Source organism: Patiria miniata, unplaced genomic scaffold (assembly GCF_015706575.1).
Source record: "Patiria miniata isolate m_02_andy unplaced genomic scaffold, ASM1570657v1 HiC_scaffold_29, whole genome shotgun sequence".
NCBI lineage: Eukaryota > Metazoa > Echinodermata > Asteroidea > Valvatida > Asterinidae > Patiria > Patiria miniata.
In genome coordinates, this window is record NW_024037068.1 from 8,954,382 (window position 1) to 8,980,489 (window position 26,108).

Consider the following 26,108-nt stretch of genomic DNA (forward strand, 5'->3'; position numbering starts at 1 on the left):
AAAGAGAACAAAAATGTTCTAATCTAGAAATGTCATGAAAACAACTGAACAATTTTGAAAAAGCACACTAGAGTTCAAGCGTGGTATTGTCGTTACATGTATTCAAAGATACCAGTTGAAAAAAAAATATCTCAGACTGAGCCGCGAGTGTTATGGCTAATGGAAATTAACACAGAGCAGCCTATTCTCATACGAAGAAATACATGTATATTATGAAGGACAACTCATTATATGTGACTATACATGTAATGCTTTATTTAAAAAAAAAATAATACGGCTGTCCTCCATACTCGTCAATAATCATATCTTAATTCTTATTCACACAAAGGTATTTACATTTTCAAAGGATTACATTGGGACCTTAAACAAATCGCTTTCAATCCCAATATGTTGTAGTAATGTTCCATGCATGAACTAGGTTGACGATAAATGAGCAACATCAAATACGCCCATCCTAAAAAAAGGGGTACGATTTGATTTAACTAAATATTTTATTTGTTTAATATTTGTGTGTGGTCAGTGATTTACAGTATATACATTGTTAGAACGTATCTAGGTAAAGACCATGTGCCCTGTGACGTCATGCTGACGGGAAACCACAGGGTAACCCAAACAGTTGAGCATTTCTTGCATATTGCGCAGGTAGCCCAAATAAAACAGTACACAAATATAACATGGTTTGAGGGTGGACAGTCGATATTCGCTCCCCGAGGTATGGGAAGTTGACAAACTAGTTCCCGAGGCGAAGCCGAGGGAACTAGTTTGTCAACTTCCAATACCGAGGGGAGCTAATATCGACTGTCCACCCGAAATAAACCATGTTATATTTGTTTTACTATACCTCGTACATATTCAGTTGCCGATTTGTTTTATATATATATATGTGCACCTAAAACAAAATTCAGGGAAAGTTGTACAGCTCAACAAAAGAATATGTTTGTTGCTCAACTTCAATTACTAGTTCGGTTCGTTTGCAATATAATACAGTTACTACAGTTGTAAATACAGTTGTTTGTGTACAACTTGCTTTTGTAAATTTTCTCCAGTACGGCATTATTGAACTCTGAAAATTAACAATTACGCGAACCGTGCAACTATGCATCTCTCCTGGGCGACTGATGTTTGTGCATGCGTACTGCACCCGTGCGACAGTTCCTCGATTGCTCTGTAAAGTGCATGCGTAGTAGACTGTCGCATGGGTAACCCATGCGACAGTCTACTACGCATGCGTATTTCCCCTGTGCGTGAATCCTCGCTCGCGCGTTTGGTGAACAGCAAGAATAACATCTGGCAAGTGATTGTGAATTGACCAGTGAGAGTTCGGCTCTCGATCATGAATTTGTATGAGGTATAGTAATACATCTTAACACCTTCAAATCATGCATGCAGTGCAGAAGTGAACCGTCAGCTGAAAATCGGCATCACCTGACAAAACCATGCAAATGTGTAAACAAACTTCACGTGTTCTATAATATTCATGATAAAGCTCGATGATATGTACATGCGCCGATTTACAAATTCAGTTACTGACTTGAAATTGTCAATTGACAACGCCTCCTACAAAAACTTGGGTCGTGATGAGAAATTGACAGAAAGGTGTTTATTCATGCAATCAAAAATGGACAATGATGATAATAATATAAAAAAACCTTGAACTTAATTCAAGGAATATTGGAAAGATCAAGGGAATGGAAATGGCAGATCTGGGCTTGAAGTAAAAAAAAAACCATTAGTAAATAACCATGTGTCCTCTAGTAAACATTTCCCCATCGCTGTTTACTCAGTTAGTTATGCCTGAGGTAGAGTTCAAAAAAAGTTGTAATTATAATTTGAGTTCAGCTGTCACCATTGATTTACCGGTAATTATGGATAAGGATTCTGTGTTTGTCATCGTCATAGAGGATCATTCTGATTTCGTCCATCCACACGATCTTTGCAGAACCAACATCAAGGAGTCGTACCAAGCCATTTGGGGTGGCGTTGAAGATGACCCCTTTCCATGTTTCCCGACTCCCTTCCACCGGATCGTTTGGTAGGTGGAACAGTACTTTGCTTCACTTTCACCAGGGCACGACGCATCTCTTTCGTTACCAATTCTCCACGCAGATTGAAAGCGTACATTGAACGAGTCCATCGTTTACCATAATTGGTCCTACACTGTAGTATTATCAAATTATTCACAATCCCTGCAATATAAGTGTCGGGTTGGTCTACGTGTATCACCTTTTGGCACTCTCCCGTGTCTTGGCTCCAAATACTAATAATGTACATGTTGCCTTCCGTGCTGAAACCAACGATGACATTATCGCCGAGTTGAACATTTGACATTTCCCCTGGACATTTTAGTTGATGCAGACAATCTCTGCTTCTCGCATCCCACACGCGAATGTAGTCATCATCGTAGACAGCCGCTACCATCTTGTCCCGATAGTCCACGCCGTAAAACTTGTTAACCCTGTCTGTGGAATCAACGGTTAAGATGCATTGAGGTTTGCCGTCTTTGACAGACCACACGTAAATGTCCCGCAACCTCTCACCGTAGTCCCTTAAGTACTTATCATCCCTTGGGATAATGATGACCACCTCACCATCAAAAAACAGTAACATCTGCCCATAGACCCAGTTTCCTGTTATCCTTTGTAGTGTTTTACCTGTCCTTGCATCAAATGCATGGGCCCTCCCATCCCTAAAAGGCACCACAAGTACGCCATCTTTGAGCTTGATACTGTTCGCCGAATTCTCACATGGAATAACACACAGATGGGTCTGTTTCCGAATGTCGTAGACACGGATTTCGTTGAAACAGTTGTGGATTGCTAGGAGATCACCATCGACAAAAAAATCGGGACAAGAATAGAAGTTGAATTTAATCTTACATTCATGAGAGTGATTTGTAGACCAGTTTCTACCCAAATGATAAGCTCTCATGTAGACGCCTTTCCACCTGCAAGTGCTGGTTAAACCCGCTGTGTTGTCATCAGTCACGATCCTATCATTCTGGAAGGTGACGCTGTAGTGACCTGATTTTGTAGCGCCAGTTGCTTGCCTGGAGGGTCCGTAGGAAGCTATCTTGGCCAAGTCCGTGGTGGTGCCGTAGTGCTCCAATCCTCTGCTTTGACAAAGAGGGCGCCAGAGGGAATCCTGATTGGCTAATATGCGCAGCCAGCGGCAGCATGATGCCACGTGACACAGATCAGCAGCACTGAGATGCTGCAAGATTGTCGGTATTAAATCATTGGGGACAGCATAGATAGGGGAGTTAGTCGACGCGTCGGTAGCGCACTGACACTTGGCGTCACTTTCAGAACAACTGTCAGCGGCCTTGACAAAACCTGTAAAAAAACATTGTTTATTTTTTAAATTTTATTTTAGTGTTGTCAAAATGAGCTGACGTTCTTCTTAGTCATGTGGCACATTAGACTTATTGGACCAAAAGGAGATCACTTTCAAACGGCCTAGTGGTATTTACTTGTTTTCCTCATGCTCGGCCAATCTCATGTATCATGCGATTAAATCAGAACGAATAAGCAAATTGTCGGGGTACACCAACCATTGATCAGATTTAACAGATCTCCCATGCTTGGCAAAATTATATGTTAAGCTGCTGATGTCATCACCTTAAATTGGTTTATGTGAGGGACACCTAGCCGTTTTAGGATGGTTAATGTCGGTATCAGATAATCAGTAACTTTACATAATTATGAGTAAAGTTGCAAAATCCGCCACTGCGAATCCAGCTGTATTTATACACGTGAAAAGGCTTACACACTGCATGGGTACATGGCTCGAGGTGAAAGGTTGAGTTGATAGCGAGTGTTGAACTGATCAGCCTGTGCGCATGCGCATTATCGCAGGCAGCTGTGTCTAGCTTCAATGATACTTGTATACATCTGCATGGCGTGATCCAAACTCACTAGCCTGGTGGAAGACTTTGGAAAAATGTGTAGAAATGGAGACTGGTACCTGATGATCTCTTGAGATAGTTAACTTATGCAATGCAATCTGTGCTGCACTTGTTGCTACATGTACAGTTTTTTTTTCCCCTTGTGTTGCATGAAATACCTTAGGTTCTGGGAGTCTCATACACAGTGATGAGAGTCCCACAGTTTCGGACAAGGGAATTAATTTGGTAAGATATCCGTGGTTGCCGTGGAAAGCTATAAAAGAAACGTGGTGTGCAAATTATTCGCTGAGACCAGACAGCATTTTAAAGTCTAGTGATCTACTGCAATGCTCTCAGATTGTGAAAAACTATTTTCAGCGTTGATTTTCATTATATTTAGCCCGGCGATCCTAATCAGCATATTACGTGACAAAATCAAAAGTAAACAAATCTGTACAAAAAATAAGAATACCCGGGTCCTGAAAGGAATAATCTTAGCACTAATTTCTTTTGACCTACTAAATCATTCTAGAACGCTATATGCTCACTCCCTTGAGAATTGTGCAATTTTGAATGATAAGCAATACACTAAGGCTGGGATTTCCCAAGCTAAATTCACTTCAAAAACATCCAGTTGGGTCTCACGTTCCAGAAGGAAATGGAGCTCACACTCACACATCTTTCTTTATTTTTTGCTGATAACTACTTACACGTGTAATTCCAGTGTTTTTACTGATCATACACAAAGGTGACTATGTGCTGAAGCAGGAACTGCACGTGCGTGTTAACGGAATACAGCCACACCATTACGGTGATTTTCGACGGGGCGCACGCACACATGCAGTACTGTATTCACTTGTTGTCCATGGCACTGTGGGATCAGGTGTAATGGGTACAATGGGAAAGGCGGCCCCTGCATGTGAGTACAATATCTTTCGGGTTCAACGGCCAAGTTGAAAGCACTGCCAAATAAACAGCATTGGTGCACAAGCGCTCAAAAGAACGCAGATCAATATTTCCTTTTTTCAAAACGTCTCTCTGAGAAAACGTGTGACCCGATGCCTGACCCGACCGCTGCATTTCACGAAATTGTGGCTTCGCGGCGCGGCTTGAGTTGTGTGTTCGTGTAGGTGCAGTGCGTGTGCTTAATCAGTAGCTCACACGCAGACAAACGTACTCGTACAAAACCTTGTGTCATACAATTGCATGGAAATGTAACTTTATAGTATCGCAATTTCATGAAAAATATATAATACCTTGTGTCACGCAGTATTTGGGTTCTCCATGAGCATCGCAGGCGGCTCTCTTATAGCCTCATCCGGGTTCTTTTTGAGCATCCAAGCCCACACTGCACTGGTTGCATAGGGAGCTCTTATATCATCACAGGAAGCTCTCTAAGAGCATCTCAAACAAAATAACACTGGTTCTAAGGGTTCTCTTCCAGCCTCCCACCTATATTGCAATGATTGCATAGGATTTCGTAAACTTCTCTTAGAGCATTCCGGAGTTTTCTCTCAGAGAATCTCATAGGTTTCTCCCGGAACATCCGAGCAAAATGGCAACTATATTGCTTTGGGGGTTCTCTCAGGGCTCTTCAGTCACTGATCTCTTAGAGCATTCCAGCCACAGAGTGCTCTGATTGAAATATAGCATCTATGGAATCAGTGCAGTGAGGGTTTGGTGCTCTAGGACAGCCCACTGGATGCTCTGCCATCCTATGTAATCAGCGGAATGTTGCTGGTATGCTCAGACAGAAACACCGGGGTTACACTCAAAGAACTCCTATGCAATCAATGCATTGTTTCTTTGGTTGCTTAAAGCGATCCCCCAACACTGATGCAATATTTCTGGGCAATAACATCGATTTGAAAAAAAAAAGTCATGATTGTCCGAAATGAGATGTGGTTAGTTTGTTGTGAATGATCACTAGTTATGGCAGGAAACAGGCGTTTCTTTTCTTGCGTGTGATCGAAAATCGTTCCGAATTAGTCAATCCATCATTTCAGCATCGCTCGTTTCGTGCATGATCATAAACAAAGAATTAGAAATCATCGCAGAGTTAGACATCATGGATAATCTCACACGAGGTAAAAGTATAGACTCGGCTCACCAGGCTGCCGTCTGCTTGCGATAATGTACACAAAGGTGGGGATAAATCAGTTTGCAGAATTTACATTGAAAACAAACTAAGCAAATATTCTTTCCAAACATACTCGTCAAGAATCATCCCGACGTATCATGTGCATGGGAGATCAGGTCTTTGCAACCGAAATATCCTTTTACTCCCAGACAACCAGATAGAATTAAAGGCCTGTGCAATGCAATCTTTGTGTCTCGTTTAGCTTTTTCATTTCGTTTTGCCTTTTTTAAGATTTTATTTTAATGTGGAATTCCATACTTATGAGCAAAAGGGTGATGTCATTTCAGGCAGAAACCTCTACATTATAATACCAAAAGTTACCAGGACGTTTGATATTTCGCCGTCGAAACTGTTCTTTTCTTTGGTGATTTGACATGGCAGTATACCAATAAGTTTTTCTCACCTAAATAGGGCAGTCAGTTGTTCGAAAATCTCCAATATTTAAAGAAGAGCACTTCTCATTTCATACGTTTAAGAGGAGTATCAAGTGACGCAAAATGTATTCAAACGACAAACAAATCATCCGATGGGCCCTTTAGTTTAATGCGTAGTTTAAAACCAGAGAAAAGAAAACAAATCAACAGAATTCTAGGAATACCAGATTGGCATGTCCAAAGCAATAGACATTGAAGCTCTGGGCTTTCAGAGAAGATAATAAAATCCTGTGTCCCGCGACAGATTTTTTTTCATTGTGTAAAAATGGTCACAGCCCCGATTCAACCTGGCTTCTGTGTCTTAGATGGATTATATTATATTGTCGTTATATATGTCATTTTTGTTTGGTGCGTGCGCCAGCAGGTCCCCCACATAATTAGAATGAAATATTATAAACTTGACATTTCATGATAGCGCCTGAAAAAATAACTGATCCTAAACTCCATTTACGTTCATCTTACTCACAAATCTCTAGAGTACACAGCGTGGTACGGTCCTATAATGTATTCCAAGATACCAGTTAAGAATATGTGTGTGTGTGTGGGGGGGGGGACACCTCTTTGACTCAGTAACTAGTTTTAGTTGTGACTCATGAACTTCAATATAATATAAACCAGCGGATTCGCATACGAGTTCAATTATCATAACTCATTATTTATGTATATACAGGGTGATTAAAAAAAGCAGAACCCAAACCCCAACGAATACATTTTATTTGAAACAAAAAAATATGTAGCATCAAAAACATTACAGACTTGAAGGCGAATTTCATAAACTGAAAAAAATGCTTCGATTGCTCAAGTCGTTCAAAGTATAACACCATTTAAACACAATGACCGTAAAACGTCTTTCGTCTAAAAAAGAGATTTCAAGAATCGTCGTCACAATTGTCTTCAAACATTACCAGCAATAAAACTTCAATTTGAAAGTTGAAAATATCCACCGAAGTCCTTCTGAAGGCCTGTCTTTAAAATAAGTAGATTTCATATATCATATTGTTTGCCGTAAGCACGGTTGTTAGTAAATATAGTGTGTACTACAGTTGTTGTCAGTTGTTGAAACAAGTACTCTGTGTCATTTTCTTAGCTGTTCCGAACAGTCTGAACACACAATCAATTCCTTTTTGTTTTGAACACCCAGGTTAAAGGGGCATTGCGTTTAAATTGTTATATTTTTCGAGCGGATTAAGCAATGTCAGTATTGTTTACATCAAGAACTAGCATATTAAATTGGCCTTCTAGTCATTATTATTTTTGGTGCTACATTTTGTTTTAATATAAAATATATTTGTGGGGGTTTGGGTTCCGCTTCTTTAGACTCACGCAGTACTCATAATTTATCAAAATTACTTGAACATGTAGTAACGAATCACCTGGTCTCTATTAATGCAAATGTAAAAATTAATAGACTGACATTCGTCACATTAAGTAATAGTTTGAATACCCATGAAATTAACGTGTACAGTTGATTACAAGAACTAGTTAATTAGCAAAACTAACTACTGAAAAGGCTTTACCTTAATTAATATAACGTTTAATATTCACGCGTGGTTACAAGTCCACGTATATGAGTCATTGCATGTTACAGAGTTGTATGACTGTACAATTAACACACTCATTTCAAATCATTCTTCAATTGCGCTCAATATTTACAGTTACGCTTAATAATTATGAAAAGAACGTATCAAGCAGAATACTATGTGCCCTGTGTGTGCCGACAGGCATACACAGGGCAACCCAAATAGTTTAGCATATTGTGTATGCTATTTGGCCCAAATTAAACAGTACTATCATGTCAACACTTTCAAACCCTTCATATTTCAAGAAATATACAAACAGTGCAGAAAAGAACCATTTGCTGGAAGTTGGCATCACGTGACCACTTCATGCAATCTTGTAAGCATCTTTGAATGTCACGTGGTCTAAAATATTCATTTGCATTTGAACTGCTACAACCTGTTGATGTACAGGTTCAATATTTACAAATTCCGCTACCGGTATTCAATTTATTTTGTTTTTGTTTAATGTTCAAAACGGAGAAAAAGATATTAGGGTGACTTCATAAAACACTATCTTGCTGGAATTTGGCTACGAAGTGGGCAGAGTCACATAATTAAAACGATAACTCTAAAAGTATAATACAAAACTGACTAGTGTGATCCACAGATGTATTATACTTTGAAAACTAATCTCAGTTTCTTTTCGTTGTGGTAGCAAAAGATGGCTTATGGCGAATGTTCAACTACACGATGTGCTAAAATAAGAGCTTGTAACAGAGACAACGCCTCCTACAAACACTTGGGTCGTGATGATAAATCTACAGAAAGGTGTTCATGTATGGAATTATAAAATGCAAAGAATTAAAAAAAAACCACATTTAACTAGTGCAGAATTCTGGGTATACATTGTATTATATTAAAGTAACACTACTGGGCTTTAAGAAACGAAAATGGTTATTAAAAAAAAACGTGTGTCCTATCGTCAAAGTTTTCCCATCGTGCCTGGAGTTCCGGGTGTAATGGTCCATTGGGCAGTAAACATTTGACAAAGCTCCGATGTAACAAAGCATATTGTGTGTACGGGAATAATGGTCGATGTTTGTGTATTTGGGGATTATTGTCGGAAGATTATAAATGCAAGTTCCTTAATTGGAAAGGTGTCACCACTGGTTTACCAGAAATGATGGAAAAGAAGTCTTTGCTCTCTATCGTCATAGAGGATCATTCTGATGTCGTCAATCCAGATGACCTGGTAAAGACCAACATCGAAGAGTCGTACCAAGCCATTTGGAGCGGCGTTGAAGACGACCCTTTTCCCTGTTCTCTTTATCCCTTTGACTAGCTCGTTTAAAACAAAGTAGACGAGCTTGCTTCCGTTTCCTGTAGTATCTTCGCAATGATGCACCATCTCCGTTACCGATTCTTTACGTAAATTGTAAATGTGCAGGGAGTAAGTCGCATCGCCAGATTTTTTCCTTTCATGCCATAATATAAAATCATTCACGACCTGCGCATAAGGGTACATCCAGTAACCCGATGCTTTACGTATCACCTTTTGACAAACTCCCGTGCCTTGGCTCCAAATAATAATATCGCACACTTCCTCGTCGATTGCCTTACTGAAACCAACGATAACATTATCGCCAAGTTTGACGTTTGACTTTTCCCCTGGGCATTTTAGTTTATGCAAACACTCCCCGCTCCTCGCATCCCACACCCGAATGTAGTCATCATCGTAGAAAGCTGCTACTATCTTGTCCCGATAGTCCGCGTTATTACAAAAGCAGACACCCTCAGAAGGGTCCACTGTTAGGATGCGTTGATGTCGGCTGTCTTTTACACACCACACGAAAATGTCACGGAACTTCTCGCTGTTCTTATCAACATCCGTCCGAAAAGTATACACATAGGTGATGATCAGTTCACCATCAAAGAACATTGACACAGGGCTGCGGCTCCAGTTACCACTTATTTTTTGAAGCAGCGCTCCTGTGCTTGCATCAAACGCATATGCCACCCCATCACTGCAAGGCACCACAATTACGCCATCTCTGAACTCAAATCCACGGTCCCAAGAACAAATGTACGTTAGTTCGATGGGAGGAAGAACACACTGAATGGCCTTCTTCCGAATATTATATACCTGGATTGCTTGACGACCTTTTTTAATGGCCAGTAGATCCCCATCGATACAGAAACTAGGACTTTCGGGACCTTGTGTTTCTCCCAGATCAAGGTTAATAAACCTCTTGAAATGAGATGAATTTGTAGCCCAGTTTCTATCCAGATGGTAAGCTCTCATGTAGACGCCTTTCCACCGGCAAGTGCTGGTTAAGCACCCTGTGTTGTCATCAGTCACGATCCTATCTTCCTGGAAGGTGACGATGTCGTCCCCTGCTCCACTAGTATCGGTTACTTGCTCGGAAGGTCCGTAGGAGGCTATCTTAGCCAGGTCTGTGGTGGTGCCATAGTGCTCCCATCCTCTACTTTTACAAAGAGGGCGCCAGAGTGAATCCTGATTGGTTGCATCGCGTAGCCAACGGCAGCATGATGCTACGTGACACAGGTCGGTCACACTCAGATGTTGCAAAATCGTCTGTATTAAGTCATCGGGGACAGCATAGATAAGAGATCCACTCGATGCAGCGGTGGTGCATTCACTCATACTGTCACTTCCAGAAATGTCACAGTCTGCCATGATCACAGATATCTGTATATAAAGAGTGAAATAAAACATTGACTTTATAGTGCGACGACAAGAACTGATCTGGATTTTAACCCAGATATCAACACTAATTTTATTTCTTATTTCTTCTACACTCTGTAAGATTGTCATGCACGTAACCAGAAAATACATCTTAACGAGTCGAGTTTTACTCTTAATGAGCTGATATCAAACAGGCCTGAACAACATTCTTCGTAGTCTGGCAGTCTCGTGATGACAAACAGAGCATACTGTCGGAAACGTCGAGGTATACCACCTAGTTCTTCTCAGAACCACACAACTCACAAAGAGATATCCTTCACATGGTATTACCACAAGCCTCCCATTCATTATTTATGCCTACCAAGCAAACATTTAAGTTTCATATATCAATGTCCAAGTAATATGAGTCTGCAAACGGCACGAACATTGGCGACGTTTGCATACTTTGTTTTCCGGCGACGTCCCTATGGTCCATTGGTCCGACGGCATATTGGTCTTTACGTCCCGTTGGTCTATACGTCCCATTGGTCCGACGTTCCATTGTTTTGTTTTTTAAGTGATCTACTGCATTGCTTTCATGGAATCAATTTATGAAAAGCCATTTTCAGTGGTTCTACATGATGTTCGTTTTTTAAACCTTTGCTTATGGCCAGATTCATAATTATATCCAAAAAAGATAACTCTGCCCAAAATTCTTCACTGGACCGAAGTTCCGTCAAAAAAAGTATAGAGACTAACAAAATCACAAGCGTTTATGAATGTTCTAAAAATGAAAAATATACAGCGCCCCTTGCAGTGACATGTAAAGTTCAAATATTGATCTACTTGTTGTATAACAAGTCTTTAATTACCTACTAAGCTCAAAGCACTGGAATGAAAATGGAACCACCAAAAGACTGTTTAAAAAAATACAATATGGGCAAAAATGGGTAACGCTCCCTCCTGTTGACGCCACAGCACAACCAAAATGACGTCATCGTTTGATATTACGACAACCCACTTTACAAACAACCGACAGTTATATCTTTCAGCCTGTTAGGAAAATCGGCCGGAGCAACAACCACTCCCAAGCCCCTCTGAATTTCATAAGACCAAAAATACCCTGGGCCTGAAAAGGATAATCCTACAACAATTTGTGTCCACCTACTAAGTCATTCTGGAACGCTATGCTCACCGCTGAGAATTCTGCATTTTGGAATGATAAGCAATATAGGAATGGGGTTTCCCAAACCAACACATAGTCACTAAGCCCCGCAGTTAAACCCCACATTTCAGAAAGAATTGCAGCTCACTGATCTGCTTGCGATTTTGCCGAATTCAAACTACTTACCAGTCTTATGTCAGTGTTTTTCTGATCACATAGATGACGGCGTGGACAAGCAGGTACTGTACGGGCGTGTCAACTGCGTGGATGTGTACAGAATCAAGCCATGGTTAGGCCGATATAGGTTTCAATATGGCGCACGCAGAAATGCAGTACTTATATTCACTTGTACATCAACACTGCCAAGTTCAGATGCAATGCATACAATGGATTAGGTACACTGCATGCGTACAATAGCTTTCAGGTGAAACTTTCCGGTTGAATGCAAGTGCTGAATAGAGAAGCTTTGGGGCATGCGCATTCGACCAAAGGCAACTGGGCCGAGTCTCAATGATTAGTTAACAACTGTTTCTGTTTGGAATAAGTTTACAGGTTTAACGTTGGAGTTGAGTCAGTTGACGGCGACTCATTGTAAGAATATTAGCCTCAATACATGCTTAAGATTTTGGAGTACTTGAGAGCACAGTACAGTTCTGTCTGAGCTTTGATGGCTCTTTTACATGTGGTTTTTTTTTGTGTGTCGCAGTCAAAATTACTGAGCAGGTCATCTCGTACCTTGGGCAGGGGCGTAAATCCCAGGAGGGTGAGGGTATATACTCCCCCAACTTTATTAAACCAGGGGGAGACAGGCTATTGAATTCCATCAACATTTCGTGATGAAAAAAAAATGCAGTCTTAGGTAATTTTTCACTATCCCCAAACGACGACAATGTATTCAATAACACTGAAAATGGAGAAACAAAGAACAAAAGCTTTTGAAATGTACCCATTTGACGTAAGCCCGAGTAAACATATTGATATACATCTATATCTTGAAGAGCGCCCCCTAGTGTAATGCGGTGTCTAGCCGCCCCCCCCCCCATCCCCTTTCGAATTTCCACGGCTGGGCAATTTTTGAATATTGATCATCCCCCACTCGCCGGTACAGATTATTTCCACCGACCTTAGGCAACTCGAACCTTGGACAACTCGCACCTGACCTGGATGTGATGCACATTTGGCAGTTTCTTAGCAACAGAAAACCTGAAATGCTGAAGAAGAAGACAAGTTAATAGGCCTATGGTGGTCCAAAAAAGCGCGCGTAGTATCTGGTTGGCATGAAATTTGATCACTGCTGTCTAGTTATGGTAATGACGGGGCCAGGGAGGGGCATTTCTTGAAAAGGGCACTCGCAAATCTTTGCTGAAATGTAGACACTTTGCATCCGAACACTTAGCATCTGTAACATCCAATAGTGTGTTTGTATATGGTGTAAATCGAGGACACACGTCCAACATCATCGATAAATTGAAGACAGGAACCAAATCGAGGACAACCTCGATTAAAAAAACGTGAACAAAATCAAAATAGTAGAAATAAAGGACAAGGAAAGAGGAACAATAGCAAATCCTCGATTTACACCATAAAAAAAACGTTGCTGGTGTGTGTGGGGGGACTGGTACCATCTGTCGTTTGGGGCGCTGTTCAAAACCTACGACTATATTAACGGAAAATATATGGTGCTTTTTTAGTCTTTTTCTAAGGACAATTGTTCAGAAAATAGGGCAAAAGAATGGGAATCTTATTATTGGGGGAAGCGCTGGTGACAAAAAAAAAATCGTTTGAATAGAAAAGGGCAGCATTTACACAATGCTGGGGGGCCCAATAACCCCCTCCGCCACTGGCTACGCCAATGTCATATCTGTGACAGCGATTCATTCTGAATTCGTCCATCCCTCCCCTTACCCCTCCCCAACCCCCTGGCTACACCTTTGTCATATCTGTGACAGAAACTCAATCTAAATTTGTCCGACTAAACTATTTCCGCATCGTTCATGTGATCAAAAAAAGGGTAGAAATCATGTCGGTCCTTATTTGGCAGTGGTGAATGAATAGTCTCTCGAGGTCAAAAGAGAGACAAGACATTGACTCGGCTCGCCAGGGTGCAGTCCACCTTAAAGCATCCACACAAGGTGGGGATAAATCAGTCTGCACAATTTACATTAAAACCGACAGACGAATACATACTGGTCAATAATCATTACTAACATATGTGCACACATAATTACAATGGAAGACATTTATGAACAGGTATTTGCATATCACTTTACTCCCATTCACCAAGTGACATTACAGAATATTTGTATAATCATCACATATACATCATCGCATGTAATATGCAACACTGAAAGAGCCTATCAAATTTGCATACATATATATACACATGTATAAGAGGTCTATACAATATTGATGAAAATCAACAACTTAAAGAAAAACAAACTTTGACTCAATTCTGAAATAATTCAGGTTTAGCTGAACGTAACTGTACGTCAGATTGTGTTCAAGAGGATACATGTACCTATTTACTCACAGTATTTTTGCCCACATAAAATGCCTGTGTTCCATAATACATGCGCGTAATATTTTCTCGATTCATCATATTCCAACATCCGAGGAAACGGACGTTTTGGAAACGAAATTTCACCCGTTCTTTTTAACAAGTGAGTTTGTTTTCAATGTAGGATAACATGATTTCGAATCAATGTATGTTACAAAGAAAAGAAATTAGTTTTACAAATAAAATTGCCACTCCGTTGAGACATCTGTTTTGGTGCACACAATATTTACAGCAAAGACATGCTTCAATTTCCAACTTTCTCAAGACTGCGTATCTCGGGAATAGTAAGAATATATCTATAATAGTTTGTTTATACTTCGATTCCTGCTAATATATAATAGGCAGCAAAGCACAGATTTACACACTTGCCTATTTTATTAAGTAAATGTTTAAAAAGTTTAGTTTAAAAAAAAAGAACAAAATGTTGGTATGTCCAAAAGAATAGAAAAGGCTTGAAGAGAAGATTATTTAATGTTTACACTTAATTACATATTGTCTGTCAAGAATGTTTTATTTATACATATTTCTTTTTTTTCTGTGTGAATTTTCACTGAGGATGTCAATGTGAAAATAAATGTCGAATTGATTGTGATAATGGTTAAAAACAGTGTGTCCCCTGACAACAATTAGTCCACTGTAAATTGGTAGAACTCAGATTTTACCAGAGTATTATTATCGAGTTTGGAATCTTGTTAGTTGGTTGGTTGCGTGCATCAGGAGGTCACGCAAACATTCAAACAAAATATAATATCGCAACTAGAAATTATAAGGCCTGAAATATAATTGACCTTCACTTTCACACACTTCCATCTTATCTACAAACCAATCCTATCAGTGATTTTGGCCGAGAACTAGTATATTCAACGTTGTGGTTGTGAAATGCATTCAAGATAGCAAGTGAGAATTCTGTTATTGATAAATAAACTTCTCTTGCCGACCCACAATTGGGGCCATGGCTCACTGGACTTCAATACGAACCAACCATTGTCATACGTTTTGAGATATAGTATGCAAGTTGTAAATGTACGTCAGTAGACTGTTGCTTATCATGGAAAATCATCTCCTCCCTATTTTTGCAAAAAAGTAAATTTTTTTAGACTGACATTGGTGACATAAAAACAAAAACAAAATATATACCAATCACATTAACATAATATGCGTCAATCCAGTTACATGCTCGAACTAGGTTGTCAAAAAAAGTACAAAATCAATTACTGAAATATATACACTTTGCTTCACCTCAAATTATAATTGATCGTCCTGGGAATAAAATACGTCATTCAAGGAGATGCTTAATTACCATATTCCACTATCAATTCTAATTTGAACTTGAAATCTGATTAACATGATATAGGCAAAGGTTTACAAATGCAGTTAGTCAGTTAATTTTTGAGTAGTCAAAATGTAAGAAATGTAAGAATGTAAGAATGTAACACAATTGTAGGAATACTAGATTAGCGTGTCCAGGGGAACAGAAATTGCAGGTGTGGGCTGGACCAGAGACGTTAACAGGTTAAAAACCGTGTGTCCTTTAACAGAAATTAACTCATTGCTTTTAACTCAATCATGAATGGAGTTCTCTTAATGTGATGGTACATTTAGCAGCGAACATTTGGACAGAACATTGAGTAGCAAGCATTTGTTTGGGGGAATTATTGTTGATTTTTGATGTGTTGAGTCGTGATTCGAGTTCCCTAATTTGGTTAGGTGTCACCACTGGTTTACCAGAAATAATGGAAAAGGAGTCTACGCTCTTTAACGTCATAGGTGATCATTCTGATGTCGTCAATCCAGATGAATCGGGCTAGTGGATCAACATCGAAGAGTCGTACCCAGCCATTTGGAGTGACGTTGACAGCTGCTACTGCCCATGTTTCCTGACTCCTTTCAATCGGCATTATTGAAACACTGTAGATGCGCTTGCGTCCGCGACCGAATCCACCCAAGTAAGGAACTATCGTCTCCGATACAAATTCTCCACGTAGATTGTAAGCCTGCACGAAACGAATTGGGTCGCAGTCAATGCCGGCGAGTTCTAACAATATCATATTACCCACGACCTCTACACCCCAGCACTTTTGGTTTGGCTTATAATTATGCAGGAGTGGTACATGTATCACGTTTTGGCACTCTCCTGAGTCCTGACTCCAAAATTTAACACTAAAAATGTCGACATTTTGGCTGAAACCAACGATGACATTATCGCCAAGTTTGACGTTTCCCCCTGGACATTTTAGTTTATGCAAACATTCCCCGCTCCTCGCATCCCACACGCGACCGTAGCCATCAGTGTAACTAGCCGCCACCATCTTGTCGCGATAGTCCATGTCATAAACCGTGTTGACTCCGTCTTCGGGATCCACTCTTAGGATGCGTTGAAGTCGGCCGTCTTTGACACACCACACGTATATGTCACGATACACCTCACTGTCTTCATGAGGAAAACCGGGAAGTACCCCGGTGATGACGAGTTCGCCATCAAAGAACAATAATACATTTTTATCGCGCCAGTTTCCGTCTATCTTCTGTAGCAGCTTCCCTGCCCTTGCATCAAACGCACAGGCCACCCCACTTTTCAAAGGCACCACAATTACGCCATCTCTGAACTTGCTTATGGCTGCTGACCAATCGTACGCTGGTTGGACACTAGGAAAGACACACTGAAGGGTCTTCTTCCGAATGTCAAAGACTCGAATTGTTTCACAATTGTCGAAAACTGCCAGCAGATCCCCATCGACAAGACCGCGACCTTTGATATTAAGACTGGGTGGTGCTTCCCTGTCAAGGTAACACGACCTGAAGTGAGAGCAATTCGTAGCCCAGTTTCTGTCCAGATGGTAAGCTCTCATGTAGACGCCTTTCCACCTGCAAGTGCTGGTTAAACCCGCTGTGTTGTCATCAGTCACGATCCTATCTTCCTGGAAGGTGACGCTGTAGTGACCTGATCTTGTAGCGCCAGTTGCTTGCTTGGAGGGTCCGTAGGAAGCTATCTTGGCCAAGTCCGTGGTGGTGCCGTAGTGCTCCCATCCTCTGCTTTGACAAAGATGGCGCCAGAGTGAATCCTGATTGGCTAATATGCGTAGCCAACGGCAGCATGATGCCACGTGACACAGATCAGCAGCACTGAGATGTTGCAAGATTGTCGGTATTAAATCATTGGGGACAGCATAGATAGGGGACCCAGTCGACGCGTCGGCAGCGCACTGACCCTTGGTGTCACCTTCAGAACTATTGTCAGCAGCCTTGACGAAACGTGTAAAAAAAAAAGGCATTTGTTACATCAGGCTAATTGCGACATAACGGAGATCACTTTGAAGCGGCCTAGTAGTATATTTGCTTGTATTCCTCATCCTTGGCATATCTCATGTATTATCCTAAGCAGAACGAATAAGCAAATTATTGGAGTAGGCCTACACTTAGTATTGTTGTAACTGCACCACTCTCCCTTGCTTGGCGAAATTCTATATTAAGCTGCTGATATGTCATCACCTTGGTGTGTGTGAGGGACACCTTACCATTTTAGAAGCGTTAATATTGGTAACCCATAATCAGTAAATTTACAAAATTATGAGTAAAGTTGCGAAATCTGCCACTAGGATTCTCGATTGATAAGAAGAAGGCATTTTTTTTCTCTGTCATGGCATAGGCCTACTCAGTTTGGACGTTATATAAATAAAGCCAGTGAAATCCTTCATTTTAGAAAGAAGTGTCGCTTACAAATCTTTAGTTTCAACAGCTATGCCAATAAATAAATTGACTTACGTGGCACATTCCCCATGTTTTGCTGATACAAATGTACGTACAGATGTAGCTAACACGAAACAGTGCACAGGTGGGTCATCTGTTGCTGCATGCATAAGCCAAGCCACTATGAGGAAGTGATTGACAAAATGGCGCACGAACAGTTTGATACTGTAACGTCGACTGGATCCACGCGTACGCTCACAGGATCACACTGTGAATCCGGGTAAACTTGTACACATGAAAAGGCTAACCCTACATGAATAAAATAGCTAAAGGTGAAAGGTTCAAGTTGATAGCGAGTGCTGATCGGATCAGCCTTGGCGCATGCATTACTGCAGGCAGCTGTGACTATTATAGCTTCAATGGGTGTTTTATACGTGTATACATGTTTTTTTCTCCTTTGCAGGCATTTGCGGACTTCAAATAACGCATAGTGACAGGCCTCTGCCCAATTTGACGCGGACCCAAACGTCGGTATTTATCTCGCTCCATTCCAAAACATTTGCCAAAATCGTAAATTTATACCTCATTATTTATTTTAAGATTTCCTAATATAACTTGAATGCCTGTTCCACGATATAATATGATTTTAAATTGATCGGTGACGTTGGAACTTGGATTTGAAAAAGAGATCATGATTTCAATGTCTTCCTAATGTTTCAGCTTTAAGAGGCAACATTTCTTTGCAGCAAATAGGCAAGATCGATTGCTCGTAATCCGATTAGTAAAAATACCAGAAGACGTGGAAGGATAAGGTAACATTACCAGAGGTTAGGCCCCCCAAAAAAGTCTCCGGTTTCTGGTATGCGCGCGCGTCGCCGTAGCCATGCGCGTCGGCAAAATGAAAAAGTTTTTTTTTTTTCAATGAAAGATGATGTCTCAAAACCGCCAAACTCACTGGTTAGCAGTGTTGGAGCAAAGGCTTTGACTCTCAAGGCCAAGGCCAAGGCCAAGGCTTTGACCCTCAAGGCCAAGGCTTTGACCATCAAGCCTCGAGGCCAAGGCCAAGGCTTAACCCTCAAGGCCAAGGCCCTGTTTTATGAAATGACCACAGATATAGAACTAATTATAGTCACTTGAGTGACACATCAAAAAAAATTTGTTCCCCCCCCCCAAAAAAGTGGGTCAAAAAATGACGGCTCAGTGGGCCCCCCCTGGATCCGCCCTTATCATCACGAATTAATCGTTACGAAGAACAACATTTCTTTAATTGCAATCAACATGCTCGCATAGGCCTACACCGTTTTATGACTGCGCTGTATCTATTAAAGTATAAGTTCAGGTCTTCAATATGGTTTAACTAAACAAAATAATGATTTACTTCTATATTGACACACGATTCTCCCAAGTGTAACAAAAGGGGGATCCAAGAAACTGATTTGGGAATTTTTTATTTGCTGGCCCAACATGGTCAGAAATATCAGCATTATCTAAAACAGATACATGCAAATCTTTAGCACTTATCAGGGAGACATATACAAACAATCAGATCTATTCCATAGTTATATGCAATTAAAGTGATCATCTCATTAGCCCCACAAGTGTACAGAATATTTTTGCAGCAAATCTACTACAATGGTAACAAAATGTGATGCTACAAAAGTGGAAGTGTGCCCAACACACAAATCTACAGGGTGCTTCCCTCCTCCATGGTAATACAATTAAAATAGTAACAGCAAAATTTCGAACAGATTTATCTGGAAAATGCAAAAATCTATGGGCCTTGAAGAGCCTTGACTCAAAATTGCAAGGCCCTCAACCCTCAAGGCCAAGGCCAAGGCCAAGGCTTTTGCCCTCAAGCCTCGAGGCCAAGGCCAAGGCCCTAAAATCCAGCCTTAAGGCAGCCTTAAGGCCAAGGCCCAGCATCAAGGCACTACATCACTGCTGGTTAGACTGGAATCCTGCTGCTGCACAATTTTAACGTGTTTTTAGATGGGGTTATGATCGAGAATAAGCTTTATGTGGCCTCTCTGGACTCCCATATATTTGCACTAAGTTTAGTCCGGCATTATTTGCAGTCATCAGTCGACATTTGAAGCAAAAAAGTCAGGTAAAAAAAAAAAAAATCCGCGTCGCCGCACCACTTTTTGGACAAGCTCCATACCAGAAACCGGAGACTTTTTTTTGGCCTAAGGTAAGTTGGGGAAAATTGTGCACAAGTATATAGGAAATAATATAATGCCATCAAAATGTAATATTTTCCTGTTACATTATTAGTACTCATGTCAGGTGTTGAAGAATAGCATTTCCAGCAGCCTTAGGCACTGGATCTAGGCGAAAGCCTCAAGTAACATGTAGAGCTGAGGAGACAGTGAGAAGAAATGACAGGTGCATGGGAGAAAAACCCCAGAGGAATATTTTAGGGGATCGGGAAGGGAATGAAAACCCATTCCACATAAAAGATGCAGGAACAGAGCCCTGGACACAACGGTGGGAGGCGAAGAAAGTACCGCTTCGCCAATCTGACTTTGCAGATGAGCCAGTGAGATCTACTGTCATGACACAATCCCAGTGTTGCGCTGCGAATTCAAAGTCATGGCAAATTTACCGTTGAGGACTTTCATAAAATGGCTGTTTTGCAGACAAAGTCCTGTGTCTAGAGCAAATATTGATTTTCAATGTGTCGAATACAGAATGCAGTACTTGTATTCACGTGAACACTGAGCATTGTTTTTCGTGTCGTTCTCAGTGTACGATATACACGATAAGTGCGTTTTGTAGCCCAATTGGCTGTTCCAGGACCTAGTGTCCCTTTAAATGATCAAGCTGATACATAGTCAGCGGCGGCGGAACGGGTTTGAAACTGGGGGGGGGGGGGGGGGGGCATCACCAAAAAGGGGCACTTGCTCAGCATCTTGGCTGAAAGGTCGACACGTTTTTTTCACCGGACACTTGGCCTCCGAAATATCAAATAGTGGTGGGGGGGGGGGGGGGGGGGGGGAGGGGGGGGGGGTAAAACCTTCCAACATAGGGGGCGCTCTTCAAAACCGATGATTATATGATATCTATGCATTATGTGCTCATTTTCAGGGCGTATTGTATGGTTTTGGGGGCATATCATTAGTGGGAAATTGTAAATTTTAAGAAATAGTAAGATAATTTAAGATTTTTCTATTATCTCGATGGGGCAATTTTATGTTCGAGGGGCACATTTATGGCAGCAAAAGGGGCACTTCTGAAAATGCCCCCCCCCCCCCAGCACCCCCGGTTCCGCCGCCCCTGTACAGAGTACTGAAAGGATCTGGGCGCATAAGCAAGTGTGGCCGCAGGAAACGGACTAAACTTGAAGGATTCTTGTAGTAAATAAACATGTACATATTTAACCCTGAAATACGACTTGAATATTGTGATAAAAACGGGGCTCTCTAAATTCAAAGTCAAACGTGGAAAAATTTCTCCGAAAATTTGCTCATTTTTACTATACAAAAAAAAAAACAGGCCAACAAAAGTGTTGCTGGAAAGACGCCGCGCCGGAAAAAGACCTCAAAATTAAAACGTCTGTCAAATTAATAAATGATAATAACCTTGGCACTATTTTAATATTTTTCTGTGTCCGTTGGGGTGATGTTCTATTTCGGAATGTCATCAGCTGGTCTCGCATACAAAGAGAACAAAATGTTATTAACAAGAACTGCCATAATAGACTAGGCAATATTTCAAAAATTGTTACATGAAGAGGCATTTTCGAGTACAAGTTATTAACAAAACTATTTTACCTAATTTCAGGGTGCTGAATCCGAAAATGATGGTTACCAAGCTGATCTTTTAGTGGAGATATGCCTAATTTGCATAAATACTTGCCGTGTAATATATTTGTTCCCATATTTGGGTATATTTTTAATTATTTTATTTTTGGAAAAGCTTATTTTGATAATTCTACTTTTATATTTGACTGCAATACGAACCTGCCAATTTTTATACGAGTTGCGATGATCATGAAGGCAACTCATTTTTTTAGAATATTGATTATAGCAAAAATATCATCCTTTCCCTTATTTATAGTATGAAAATGTTTCCTATACCTATTAGATTAACCTGCAAGGGAGGATCCAGGGGGAGGGCAAACAACAGAACCCATGTTTGTTAACCCTAAAAGGGCTGGGGGCCGAACCCACCCACCCCCCATCCCTCGACATTTTCCGCGATAGCCTTTAAAAATTTTCGCGAACTAAGCTTTTATGACTTTTAGCCTTGAACTTTACGCATCTGTTGACACCAAAAACTTAAAAATCGGACCGCCCCCCCCCCCCCCGGCTTAGAGATGGTCAAAATAACCCGGCCCTTTTAGGGTGAAGTGACGTCGCAATGAAGGCAGGCACTGCAAACACCCATGTGGTATATACATGTATTATGACTGTCAGAGGCAAAACATGACGTCATCACCACAGGTAGCATAATTATCTGCAGGTGTATTTAACATGGGACAGTGTTTCCAAGACATTGTTGTGATGTTAACATTGGAATTTATTTACAATTGTCATTGACTCATTTCATTGATATAGAATTACTATTTCACAAATGCATGAATATACAATCATTCTGAATTAATACCACTAACTATGTGCCATTACAAATTCAAACAAATACCTAACAGAAGCAAGCCACAAACCAAGACATGTAAACAAACCCTGTCCGCCATTTTGAATGTATGTCCCATATTACCCACACCTTGTTGAACTATGAGCTCTCATTCAATGCATAATAATGACCTCATTAAACAATTATAGACCCATACACGTTCAACGGACTTCATAAGCATCCTAAACATCTTCTTTTTTTCACAATTGTATAATCTATGAAATATATTATACAAATATTGAATGCTTCGAGTGGTGTAGTAAAACTAGCCTCCCGAGGTGATCCATGGACATTCTATTTTCCCAAGGCGAAGCCGAGGGAAAATAGAATGGTCCATGGATCACCTCGGTCCATGATCCATGGATCACCTCGGTGAAGAGTCATTTTTATAACTCTTCACCCACAGATTGTGCCTGATTTTAATATTTTACATGATTTAAATCTGAACACAGTTGAAATAAACTTCAATTTCAATACAAAATTGGTGGAAAATGTATTTCTCTCTTAAAAACTAACCCTTCACGAAATGTTTGAACCCAAGTCTGCGGCGCGCTCTCTTTGGAACAATACGCGCTACGCACAACGAGCAACTCGCCCACCAGCATGCATTTGCACAAAAATACCGCGCCGTGGAAATAGTACTTTGGTTGCTAATGGTATAGTACTTTGGTTGCTATGCGCATAGTACTTTTGGCCGTGCACAGAAAGATAGCAAAATTAGAAAGTAACATGTGACTCGCTCTCGGCCAATCAAGACACAGAATCTGTGGGTGAGGTGTTATAAAGGTTAATATCAGAGCAAACATTAACTGTTAACTTCATACACTTTGTCAGTTTTTAATGATTTTTCCACTGAAATGTCCTCTCGTTAAATTGTCCTTTTTGTTCACCTCTGAGAGTGTTTGATCAACAAAGCATCGATTTTAATGCACGCGTCCCCATAATTGATACCTGCAGTCCCACATTGCCTGCACGTTCCCTAGCCTGCGTGAAATTGTCTACAAAGGGACCTATTTAGTCACAATGTATTGCCAACTTACATAACACACCTGTGTTCCACAATACATGCGCAGAAAATATTTTATCTATTCATCATATTCCAATATCTTGGGAAACGGAAAATTTACAGTACAAACAAAAAAGCGACAACAGGGGGTCACCCATTGCAGGTAAATACACGCTTCAGAGTGCGTGTACAACCCCTGCCTTGATTGTGGGGTACCGAAACAATGGAAGGTATGTCCCATGTTGGACAATAATCTTTGTGTAGGGAGACTTAAGAAGAGTTAAGACATTTGAGGTCAAAGGTCTAGGGCCAAGTGAGGTCAATGTTAATTTTGGCTAGATCAACTGAAAAGTGCTGCCATATGAAAAGTCAAACTTCACTCTCAATCAGACTTGGTGACAACAACCTTTGTGTCTGGGGACTTCAGGTGACTTCAGCCATTTGAGGTCAAATGTCATTGTGAGGGGTCAAATGAAATTATTGTTGATTTTTGTTAGGTAAACTGAAAGGTGTGCTTACTAACCGACTGTATACTGCTAACATGCCAGGGGTCGCAATACTTGCATTATTTTTGTTTGCCATACAACTGCACGCCTCGCACGAACACTTGGGTCGTGATGAGAAATCTGCTGGAACAACATTCTAGGAGTATTACAGTGACTTGTCGAAGGGAAACAACATAGAAAAACTGGGCTTTAAGAGACGAAAATGAAAAAAAAAATCTGCCTGTCCTCAAGTAAAACATATGTTCCCATCCTGTTTACTCTGTCATGCCTGGAGTTCAGGGTGTCATGGTGTACTGTGAAGTAAACAATTGGATACAGGTGTTTTGAGGAGATTATAGTCGGTTGGGGAAAGTTGTAATGCAAGTTTGTTAATTGGTCAGCTGTCGCCACTGAATTACCAGTAGTGATGGATACTGAGTTTGTTTTCTTTATGGTCAAAAAGGATCATTCTGATTTCGTCAAGCCAGATGATTTCGAAAGGACCAGCATCAAAGAGTCGCACCAATCCAGTTGGAGTGGCGTTGAAGACGACTCCTTTCCAATCTTCCCTACCCATTCTTGTCTCCACGAATAGATTGAAGAGGCCCTTGCTTCCGTTTCCTTTCACGTCACCGTCATTATACTCCAGTTGCGCATCATTTACGAATTCTCCAAGCAGATTGTAAGTTTTAACAGAACTTCGCACATCTAAGACATTAATCTTTATCTCTAGTAGTATCAAATTATTGATGATCTCTGTATAATACTCCCCAATGTAAGGAGTGGGTAGGCCTACGTGTAGATCTATCACCTTTTGACAATCGCCCGTCTCCTGGCTCCAAATACTAGTAACGCAGACATCGCCTTTCGTGCTGAAACCGAAAATAACATTATCGCCAAGTTGAACCTTTGTCTGTTTCCTTGGGCATTCTAGTTGATGCAAACACTCTCCGCTCCTCGCATCCCACACGTGAATGTGGTCATCATTGCAGACAGCCGCTAACATCTTGTCCCGGTAGTCCAGTTTACCGGTATAATAAACGCAGACGTCGTCCGTATGGTCCACAGTTATGATGCGTTGAAGTAGGCCGTCTTCCACACACCACACGCAAATGTCCGTGGACATCGTGCGTTCCGTATCGGAAGTGTGCACACAGGTTAAGACCAGTTCACCATCAAAGAACAGTGAAACAGTGTTATGGCCCCAGTTACCCTCTATCGTTTGCAGAGTCTGCCCGGTCCTTGCATCAAATGCATCGACCCTCCCATTATCACAAGGCACCACAATTACGCCATCTGTGAACTTGATTGCATACAAATTGCACGCTGAGTTGATAACACACTGAAGGGTCTGGTTCCGAATGTCATAGACATGGATTGTTTGGTTAAAGTTATACATTGCTAGTAGATCCCCATCGACAGAATGGGTGCGAAGATCAGTACGGGGTTTGTCTTGCAAATCGAAATGACATTCCTTGAAATGAGAGCAATTTGTAGCCCAGTTTCTATCCAGATGGTGAGCTCTCATGTAGACGCCTTTCCACCTGCAAGTGCTGGTTAAACCCGCTGTGTTGTCATCAGTCACGATCCTATCATTCTGGAAGGTGGCGCTGTCGTCCCCTGCTTGCTCGGAAGGTCCGTAGGAAGGTATCTTGGCCAGGTCGGTGGTGGTGCCATAGTGTTTCCATCCTTTACTTTGACAAAGAGGGAGCCAGAGTGAATCCTGATTGGTTGCATCGCGTAGCCAACGGCAACATGATGCCACGTGACACAGATCAGTCGCACTCAGATGTTGCAAAACCGTCTGTATTAAATCATCGGGGACAGCATAGATTAGAGATCCACTCGATGCAGCGGTGGTTGATTCATACATACCATTTCCGGGAATTCCAGAGACTGCCATAACCAAAGATATCTGTAAATATATATAA

General features: G+C 41.0%; 1 protein-coding gene across 1 annotated transcript; it reads right to left on the minus strand.

The window, feature by feature from the left end:
* Positions 1-24,592: 24,592 nt before the first annotated feature.
* LOC119735150 (F-box/WD repeat-containing protein 7-like) lies at positions 24,593-26,080 on the minus strand. The gene has a single exon (XM_038208853.1). It carries the CDS (start codon positions 26,078-26,080, stop codon positions 24,593-24,595), a length of 1,488 nt encoding a protein of 495 aa, XP_038064781.1.
* Positions 26,081-26,108: the final 28 nt, after the last annotated feature.